The 10,222-nt window shown below is 49.0% G+C and overlaps 2 protein-coding genes across 2 annotated transcripts in view; one reads left to right on the forward strand and one right to left on the reverse strand.

The window, feature by feature from the left end:
• Nucleotides 1–10,222, forward strand: part of ITGAE (integrin subunit alpha E) — a 47,599-nt gene extending 37,377 nt beyond the window's left edge. The window contains 5 exon segments of the mRNA XM_065418268.1: nucleotides 5,308–5,379; nucleotides 6,293–6,391; nucleotides 7,522–7,617; nucleotides 9,326–9,436; nucleotides 10,166–10,222. Coding sequence (XP_065274340.1) covers nucleotides 5,308–5,379; nucleotides 6,293–6,391; nucleotides 7,522–7,617; nucleotides 9,326–9,436; nucleotides 10,166–10,222 — 435 coding nt within the window.
• HASPIN (histone H3 associated protein kinase) lies at nucleotides 553–3,765 on the reverse strand. Its single transcript, XM_065418269.1, has one exon. The coding sequence runs from the start codon at nucleotides 3,763–3,765 to the stop codon at nucleotides 868–870; it is 2,898 nt and encodes a 965-aa protein (XP_065274341.1). The 3' UTR covers nucleotides 553–867.

Raw genomic sequence — 10,222 nt, forward strand, 5'->3', positions numbered from 1 at the left:
ACAGCTCCCCTGCCATTATGGGTGGTGGGGGACCCCCCCGCAAGTGCCACTGGGCAATGGGGTCCCTGCAGCTCCCAGCCACTGCAGGGGGGGGAGACAGGGTGCTGGACACCCCCCCCCCCCATTTTGTCAGGGATGTTTTTAGTAAAAGTCAGGAACAGGTCACAGCTTCCATGATTTTTTGTTTATTGCCCATGACCAGTCCATCACTTTTACTGAAAAGATCCATGACAAAATCATAGCCTTACTGATAAAACATATTCAAGCGTGGCTTTCCTACAGAATCCAGGAGTATTTTCTCTAATTTTCTATTTCAGGGTTTATTGTATTTATTGTATTGTAACCTGTCAAATTCATTCTGCTGATCCAGGAAGTTTGCCAACCTAAGAGCATGTGTTTAAAGCTGGGTCTATACAAGTGCTAATTTAAAAAAAACAAAAACAAAAAAACCCAACATTTTTTATAAGGGAATGCCTCAAATGTATTAGCAATATTAGGTCAAGTCTTCATTTTCCATAGTGAGAAATGAAAAGTAGGCTAGATTTTACTGCAGCTTAAAGTCATCAGTTTTAATGATCTAAGATTAAAAGTTGCAAAGGAGCTTAATGTTCAAAATAAGGACTTAACATATGGAAGAACCATTTTTAATATTTGAACTGTGAAATGTTTCAAATTTTTTTTGCAACAATGGATCTTCACATATTTTAGCTGAACACTTAGAAATTATTTAACTCATGGACATAAGAGGTCATTTACTATCTGCACCATGCCAAATGTGCCAATGTTAAAATATTCCAAAAATACAGCAAAGGGAGTGACAGTACAAGGACACCATTTTGTGATCTCTCATTCAAAGGTCCATTTTGATCAGTGGAAAAGGCTGCTATTGAGCAGAACATCACTTGCAGAGCTAAAGTTCAGGACTTCTCTGTGAAACTTTCGGAGTTGCTTCTGTATGCCTTTCAAGGCAGAGGAGGATGATAGCTTTCTCTTGTAGTTTACCTCTTTCAGAAGTTTATCTGCCAAATAGTGCAGCCACAGGACATTGCTATGGGGGTGATAGTCAGCCCAGTTGTTGGCATTCTCTTTTTTCATCTGCCTATAGATATCAAACTGGTAGTCACCTCTTCCTTGGAACAGCTCTTTGTCAGTAGAAATATCACAGAAGATAGTTAGCCCATCTTTCTCCATCCTAGATAGGGTGTAATCTATGATGTTCACATGAATTCCTTTCGTGGGGATTGTATAAACTGCTCCATTCAAAGTATAACTGAGCTCTTTCAAGTTGGTTTTCTTCACCAGAATATTCCCCCAATGCAAGTCTCTGTGCTCAAAGTGCAGTCCCTCCTCTGCCACAGCCAAGGAAGCAGTAACTTGATGCAGCAGGCTTTTTGCTGTTGCCACTGAATTTAGCTGCTTCCTCATATTCTCCAAGTTATTGCCTCCAAATTCAAATTCCAGGACCATGAACAGCTGCTGCTCTCCAAACAGGTCTGGCCGGTCATTTTCAGATCCGTTCAGTTCATGATATTCGTCCCAGGCTTTCAAAAGATGCTTGGGATATGCCCCCTGGACACATTGCACGGAGTACAAGTCAATGAAACCTACAGTCCTGTTCTCTACCTCCTGAGATAAAAGGCTGAGCTCCTTTGAGATTATCATCTCTGGCAAGATCTCACTGAAGCTCTTCTGAGCTTCTCCATTGACCCTTTCAGTCCCCTCAACAGGAACGATTTTTAAAGCCACAGCTCCTCTCTCACTGTTTGTTTGGAACACCTCCCCAAATACTCCTTCCCCAATCTTCAAACAGTTCTTCATCTTATCTGGGGGAATACATTGCTCAAAGGAGATAGGACCCTCCTGTTGGCATTCCCCATACACCTTTTCTGCGTCTGTGAGCATCACCTCCAGAACAGAATGGGACTTCATGGGAGTCAGCAGGAGCACGGAGGAAGTGGGCCAATTACAGTAGCCAACACTTTGAATGAACGAGGACTTACGGTACCCTGCAAGCTGAGATTTGGAGGAAGGAGTACAAGGGATGCTGCTACAGGCACTTTCCTCGATGGAAACTTTCTTTTTCTTGTGAAGAGTGAGAGATGCTCGAGCCCTAGCCCACCACTGGGAGTCATTGAGGAAAGAAGAGTCACACAGAAAAGACGATGACATCTCCAGGGCATTTTTCTCTCTTCCTTTTTGCCTCATTTGTTCTTGAAAGAAGGAGCCATTACCCTGCTGCCATGGAGTTTTTGAATTCTTGCGTCTGACAGGGCGGCACCTTGCCTGTTTCCCCCATCGGCTGGAGCTGAACCCACTGATACAGGCCTTTCTACTGGTGCCTCCATCACCATCTCTGGGAATGACCTTGCTACTTCTGGACTTCTTTACTGAGATTACAGACAGGGCAGAGGGGGAAACTGGCTGCTGACAATCATTTTCCCTCCAGGAGGGCCAAGCATCCACCTTATTATTGATCTTCCTGTTAGCCAACCAGGTTGGTACCACTTGAGAGCTCAAGACCACCAAGGGCTGAAGTTGGTGTCTGCTTTTGTCTGTGCTAAGGTTCCAGCTCCTTTTCTGAGAGCCTCCTCTCAAACCATCATGTGGCTCATCAGGACTGGTATTACCTTGTACCAGGACATGGGGCGTCCCAGTAATGGGCAGTGCAGCCCCGGGATGGTTAACACTTTTCTGCAGGCCCAGACTAGTTTCTAGCTGGCAAGGTCCCTGTGTAGTCCTCTGAGCCCTCTCTGCCTTTTGTGAGGTCAGTCTTTGGACATGATCTCTACTCACAGTTTTATGATGGGGTGACACAGCCTGGCCCTGAGTAGGGACAGACTGTCTGTGGATACCTGGAAATGATGAGGGGACAAGCTGGATCGAGTCGCCCTGGGCTGCTTCAGGCTGTCTCCCAGCCCCACAGGGTAAGAGGACATAGCTGCTCCCAGATATCATACAAGTAGTCTGGGGAGATGCTGTGCACGCCGGCTGGCTCTGGCTCCGCCAGTCTCCCCCCAGGGGGCTGCCTGAACTGGGGGTGGGATGCTGTTGGCCAGGAGAGACCCGGCCGCTGCCCCCGGACAGCGGCGGGGAGAAGAGCTCCATGCTGCCCTCCAGCCCTGCCGCGGGCTCCGCGGTGCTGCTCCCCGGCGCCAAGGAGCTCAACTCGGCCAGGATGTTCCGGGAGGGGCCGTGACGTCGGCGGGGGGCCCGGCCCGAGGCCGCCCTCCCAGGACCGGGGGGGCCGTTCTCCTGGCAGCCCCCCAGGATGCTCTCCTCCTCGGGGAGGGGCCCGCTCTCCGCCCCGGGCGGCGCCTGCTGCGGGGTGCTGCAGAGCAGGGGGGGCCGCGCCCGCAGCCCCGTCCTGCGCCCCGGGGACGGGAGCGCCCCCCGGCGGCGCCGGCGGGTGACGTGTCTCCGCAGCGGGGTGGCGGGCACGGCGCAACTATCGCTCTGCGGGCCCGGCCCGGCGGGGCCCCGGTTCTCCTTGGCCTCCTCGCGGCCGCCTCTCCTCCGCCTCAGGCGGGCGGGACTGCGGGGCGGCGGGCGGCGGCAGCGGCGGCGGGGCTGGAAGTCGGGGTCCTCGGAGCCGGAGGACGAGGCGGTGGAAGTCGAGCCCACGGAGGCGGAGCTGGAGCTGAAGAGCCGCTTGCGGTCCAGCGGCGGCGACAGCCAGGGCGCCGGGGGCGGCAGGCGGCGCCGGGGGGTGCCCCGGCGCGCGTAGGTGCGGAACAGCCGCGGCTGGAGGCTCGTAGCCCGCTCCATGGCGCGGCCGCGCCTCAGCGAGAGCCGCCGAGCCCGCCCGCCGCCATTTCAAACCAAGTCTCGCGAGGCCGGCAGGGGCAGGGCGGCGACAACCCGGCCAGGCTAAGTCCCGCCCACCAGGCCCCTCCTTCCACAGCCGCGGGCGGGGGCGAGCGCGGGGCGGGGCCGGGCTGTCGCTCCCCTCCCCTCCCCCCCCCGGGAAAAGGGGTCGGGGCTCGCCCCGCCCTGGGCGGTGCCAGGTGCCCCGGGTCCGTTTCTCCCGTCACGTCACCCCCCCGTGCCCATCACCCCTTGGGTTGGGTGCCCTGTGCCCATCACCCCCCCGTCACCCCTTGGGTGCCTCGTGCCCGTCACCCCCCTGTGCCCCTTGTCCATCACCCCTCCCCCGTTCCCGTCACCCCTTGGGTGCCCCATGCCCGTCGCCCCTCGGGTGCCCCGCGTCGGTCACACGCACCGTGCCCGTCACCCCTCGGGTGCCCTGTGTCGGTCACACGCACCATACCCGTCGGGTGCCCCGCGTCGGTCACACACACCGTGCCCGTCGCCCCTCGGGTGCCCCGCGTCGGTCACACGCACCGTGCCCGTCACCCCTCAGGTGCCCCGTGTCGGTCACACGCACCATACCCGTCGGGTGCCCCGCGTCGGTCACACACACCGTGCCCGTCGCCCCTCGGGTGCCCCGCGTCGGTCACACGCACCGTGCCCGTCACCCCTCAGGTGCCCCGTGTCGGTCACACGCACCATACCCGTCGGGTGCCCCGCGTCGGTCACACGCACTGTGCCTGTCGCCCCTCGGGTGCCCTGTGTCGGTCACACACACTGTTCCCACCTCTGCGCTCCCTGAATGACTTTGTCCCACCCCCATGAGATGATGAGGCTCCTTCGCTCTCAGTGCTTCCCACAGGGCACTTGTGACTCTGGGAGGAGACGGACTAGTCCTTCACTGCTTCCGCCCCATTGAGACCCTGCTGACAATGGCCATGTTCTGTATTGGACCAGCTAAGGCCTTCAGGCTCTCACCTCCTGGGGCAGAGAGCTGTGTCTCCAGGACTGGCTGTACAGCACAATACATGCTGAGCGCGGACAGCACTATATAAACAACAGAGCACCCACCCTGAATGTAGTGAGTGCCGAAATGTTGATTTAGATTTGGCTTTATCATATTATCCAAGAAATAGTCTCTGCTGTAGTGAATTCTGTGGACTCCACTATCCTACAGTGCAGATGAGTCCTTTGTGCTCCAGGCAAACCCTTGGGGATAGATCGCCAATACACTTGCCCCACATACTGCAAGTAGGTTGTGGCCACACATCTCTAGGTGAAGACAACCAGACCAGGGACACTTTGGAGTTCATCTCTCGTAAACTGACCAATTGGTGTAGTGAGCAATCTGACCCTGAGCCTCCCTTCCTCTGCTGTCTTGGGAAGAAGGTGGCAGACAATGGGATTGGGCTCCTGGAATTCTTTGTGCATTTTATTAGGCATGCTCTGGGCAAATGGTGTGTGGGAAACTACCAAGACTGTCCACTACTCTCTTTCCAGAATACAACAGTCTGCACAATCAGGAAGGATTTGAAATTTTGTCATTTCGGTACTGGAGAGACCAAAGTACAGGTGAGTGGTTTCTTGGTATCTGCTGTTACACAGATGAACTAGGGAAACACAAACTAGTTACTGTTGGTCTTTCCAGAAATGGGAACTGCAGCACCCAGCAGATACTCTGTTAGTCTATCTACATAGAATGTAATTACATAGCTCACTGCTTGCACCATAGAGAGCCTAAGTCCAAGGTTCAGTTTAGTTTGGCTTTAACACACAGGCGCATAACGGTTCTGGAAGTTAAAAAAAAAAAAATAGGAAAGTCCTGACCTGATAGACTATATTTTCCTAGATACACATAGTGATCTTGTAACTTTAACGTTGGGGCACTTGTTTGTGTGTATCTGATTACTTGATTTGAGCCTGTCATGGTGCTTGGTATGTAGCCCTTTAGTTTTCTTGGTTTATGATATTAGGGTTGCTGGTGGTACTGACAGCTACTGCAGGGCTGTGCAGCATCTGCTGTGCCATGCATATCTAAGCACTGGAATAAATTGCCTAGCGAGGTTGTGGAATCTCCATCATTGGAGATGTTTAAGAGCAGGTTAGACAATCACCTGTCAGGGATGGTTTAGTAATACTTAGTCCTGCCATGAGTGCAGGGACCGGGCTAGAAGACCTCTCAAGGTCCCTTCCAGGCCTATGATTCTATGCTGGGACAATGGCTTTGTAGTGGCCAATGCAGTGAGTCACATGGCATTATTGAAAAGTGGAGTAACAAGTGTTGCATGCTGTACCCAAGAATGGCTTGCTTTTAATAGACACACAACATGCATTTAGTGAAATGGCTTGTACATTCTAGAAGTCTCAAACTATTTCCATGCAAACTGCAATCGTGAACCCCCTGCTTAAGTGAAATAGTTTGATTCCATGCCATACATTTTGCTTTGAGAAATATTTTCAGTGTTGATATTCCTTTCTCTTTCAGGCCAGCAAAGTGCAGTACCAACGTGTGCACTGTGCTATCACATCCGACAGAGAGAATGTTACTGTGATAGCTGAGTTGCCTTTAATTGATTCTCAGCAGGTATACACAGAAACTGTGCTTCTATGTCTTTTCTTGCTAAAAATCTGTTAACCCACATTTGCGGGATAGAATCTCTGCAGGGACATCTATGAAATCCTTACCGTGAATGACATTTAGATACTAAGGCCTGGTCTACACTAACCCCCCAATTCGAACTAAGGTACGCAACTTCAGCTACGTGAATAACGTAGCTGAAGTCGATGTACCTTAGTTCGAACTTACCGCGGTCCAGACGCGGCAGGCAGTCTCCCCCGTCGACTCCGCGTACTCCTCGCGCCGAGCAGGATTACCGGAGTCGACGGCGAGCACTTCTGGGTTCGATTTATCGCGTCCAGACAAGACGCGATAAATCGAACCCAGAAGTTCGATTGCCTGCCGCCGAACCAGCGCGTAAGTATAGACAAGCCCTAAGTATCAGAGGGGTAGCCATGTTAGTCTGGATCTGTAAAAAGGAACAAAGAGTCCTATGGCACCAGAGCAAGGGTGGAGTTTTTAATCATGGTGCTTTCAGCTCTCAGGAGAGACTCTGTTCCTACAAGAGATGTTGCCATCTCCTCTAGTTATCCACAGAGGCTATTCCTCTAGAGGATGGTACTTCCAGTGCTGCAAACATTGATTTTCTAGGTACCGTCTTATTATTGATACTGCCATAAGTCCAAGCAGAGCAGGGGGATGCTGGGTAACACAACCTCAGCACATTAGAGTCTCAGTTGTGTGAGTGGACTGCAATTATCCCATTTCTAACCCTCTGGCTAGAACAACATTCAGCAGGTCTTAACAGACTTGGAGGTGAGAGGTCTGAGATGTAGGGGGAAGAGATGCTCCTTTTGTGAATTTCTTAAATTGATGAGCAGTCCCCATAACTAGAACTGCAAAATCTGGGCATCTTGGGTGCAGTCCTATCTGGAATTTGGTCAGTCCGAGCTCCAGTACGGGTTCGAACACACTCAGTTGATTGGGATGCAGTGGGAACTGGCTGACACAGCTGAGTTCTGAGTTTGGAAAACCACCATGTTTGTGGAGGAGGCAGAGGACCTCTTTGCTAGACTATGATTGTGCCAGCTTTTCTCTGAAGAACTGAAAGGTCTAAAATAATAATTTGCTTTGTCTTTTCCCTCCCTCTTTTATAGTTCTTAAAAGACAGAACTGATCTTCTGGTCATTGGGGAAATCACCTTCAACAAACATCTATATGAAGGCCTGAAGGAAGAGAACCACAAAGCTGAGGTATCCAAGCACCATGTAGGCAGCTAGGGCTCTTTCTCAGGATGGAAATGAAAGAAGCAGCTGAGGGGAGGAATGCAAATGTTTTTGCTGAACTCTTAAAATAGAGTGATTTAGGAGGGCCTGGACTCATTGGTTGAGTTCAACTGAACCAGGATTCAGACCACAGAGAGAACAAAAGGGAATGAAGAGAATGTATTGGTGCACACAGAGAAGTTATCTGCCTGGTTGGGAATATGCCCTCTATATTCCCAGTCATGCAGAGAACTATCCTAAGTCCAGAAGGTAATTTCTAGTTGGAAACACAATATATAAGTCAGCTTCAAAGAAGTTTCAATTATAGTAGATAGATTTAAGCACCTCCTGGAAGCCTGATGGGTGTGGGGGAGTGGGGAATACAGCCAATTAGGGTGAGCAGCTGTTTCATCTTAGATGAGCTGCATTCATGTTCCCTCTTAATCATCTATTTGAATCTAAATCCCAACATTTTTATATATGTCAGGTGGAAAATTGGCCACTTGCTACAGTTATATTTAATAGGCCCAGTTGTCCTCTGACATACATCAATGTAATTCAGGAGAAACGCCAGGGAAATCAGCAGGGTTGCATCGGTGTACGTGAGAAGACAATTCACACTTCAGTAGAGGCTGTTAAAGTAGTGAGAGAAACTCAGTTAAGCAGTGTATAACTGTTGTGCTTTGAGAGATGCACTAGGTAGCATCACAGAGTGATTATCAGAAATATAGCTCTGTTGATGCTCTGATGCCTAGTGTGAAGAAAGACAAGGGGCATATACGGTGGTACTGGAGCATCATTTCAATAGACAAAGTAACCTGTGTCACTCAACTGTATTGTCTCTATTTTTCAATGTTTCTTTTTAGTTAGCAAATACTTGAGCCTTTTCCTCCCATTAGTGGAAACCTTTACCAGTGAGCTCGGCTCAGTAGAATCTCCTTTCTTGCCAGCATCACAGCAAGAGGAGTTTGAGGTATTTACTCCTTCCACAAAATATGGCCACGTCTGTATGTGGAAACAAAGTGTATTTTGAACACGTTAACTAGGCTCCTTGGTAGGCTTCAGCTAATGTATTAAAGCTACAACTGCCTTGTGTTCACTAGGATTTCAATGTGTGTTAGTTAACATGTTTTAAAGTTGCACCTTTTTTCCCCAGTGAAGACAAAAACTATATTGTAATGGGTTGTCATTAGGGGACACTGATACAGTCACTTCACCCAGAGACATGTTAAGGAGTCTGAGTGAGTTTAACTAGAAGTAAAATTATACAAAATTAGGATTGCACCCGTTAAATGGATTAAAACTGTCTAATTGAAAAGGACTCAGATTGGAAATGGGAATCTTCATCGAACAGGTGTTATTCTAGTAGAGGCCTGTGAGAACTGGTTCTTGGCCTACACTGCTTAACGTTTTTTATCAATGACCTTGAAGAAACCATAAAATAATAAACATAAAACTGAGAAAGTTTGCAGACGAGACAGAGATTGAGGGAGCAGTAAATAAAGAAGAGGAACAGGTCACTGATACAGAGTGATCTATATCGCTTAGTAAGCAGGGCACGAGCAAATATTATGAGCTTAAGATGGCCAACTGTAAAGTGTCCCTTCTGGCATTATAATCTGTGAACTCTCTCTCCTAGTTAAGACAAAGCAATTAAACTGGAGCATTTGCTAAACCACCCTTGATTCTATTCTAGATCACTGTCGTCTTGTTGAAAACACAAGTAATCAATACCTTGCCTGTTGTCGTAGGAAGCTCTGTTGGTGGATTTTTGCTGTTGGCTTTCATTATTTTCATCCTTTTTAAGGTAAATATATTTGTTGACATGATTACAAGCACGTCATTCTTGTTGATTAAGATCCCAGCAATCCAGCGAATATACTGCCCTCAGTGAGAGTTCACATTCAGCTGTGGATATTCTGATATGGTTTACTGAGGGAGGGAATGCAGGTCATTGGGGTTCTCCCTTACAGTTTTTTCAGCAGGTATATTAATACATTTTTAAAGTTTCCCTGAGTTATGAAAGAACTTGTTTTAAAAAACAAACAAATCCTGAAGGATCCCAAGGTCTTTCACAAGGCCTCACTGTCCTGGCTAGATTACAACTCAGGCAAATGAATACAGCCTCATAAAATTTCCTCCACAGTTTCAGCTGGAGACAGTATTCATTTTCATTTTCTCTTAAACTGTTAAACAGCTGCCAGGTTCCACTCCAGAAGTGGCTTCATTTTAGTAGAGTGTGGGGGTATGTGGAGGCGGGGGGAGAAAATCGTGGCAGGGGGTGATTCCATATCTACATGCCTATACCTTTTGACGAGTTTAAGGATATAAGGTGCTATAGAACTGTAAGACATTATAATTGGGCCAAATTCTGAGTTCCTTACTCAGCTTTTGCTTAGTCCTTAAACTTCCACTGACTTACTGCGACTTTAACTGAATAAGGGGAACTCAGAATTTAGCTCATTGCTATAATGTATATACACAAACACAGAGGGACCCAATAAATGTTTTTAATGCTCTTCTTGATGTCTTTCAGTGTGGCTTTTTCAAAAGAAACTATAAAAATATGATGGAGGAGCAACATGATTCCTGA

This window comes from Emys orbicularis, chromosome 17, assembly GCF_028017835.1.
Source record: "Emys orbicularis isolate rEmyOrb1 chromosome 17, rEmyOrb1.hap1, whole genome shotgun sequence".
Classification (NCBI taxonomy): domain Eukaryota; kingdom Metazoa; phylum Chordata; order Testudines; family Emydidae; genus Emys; species Emys orbicularis.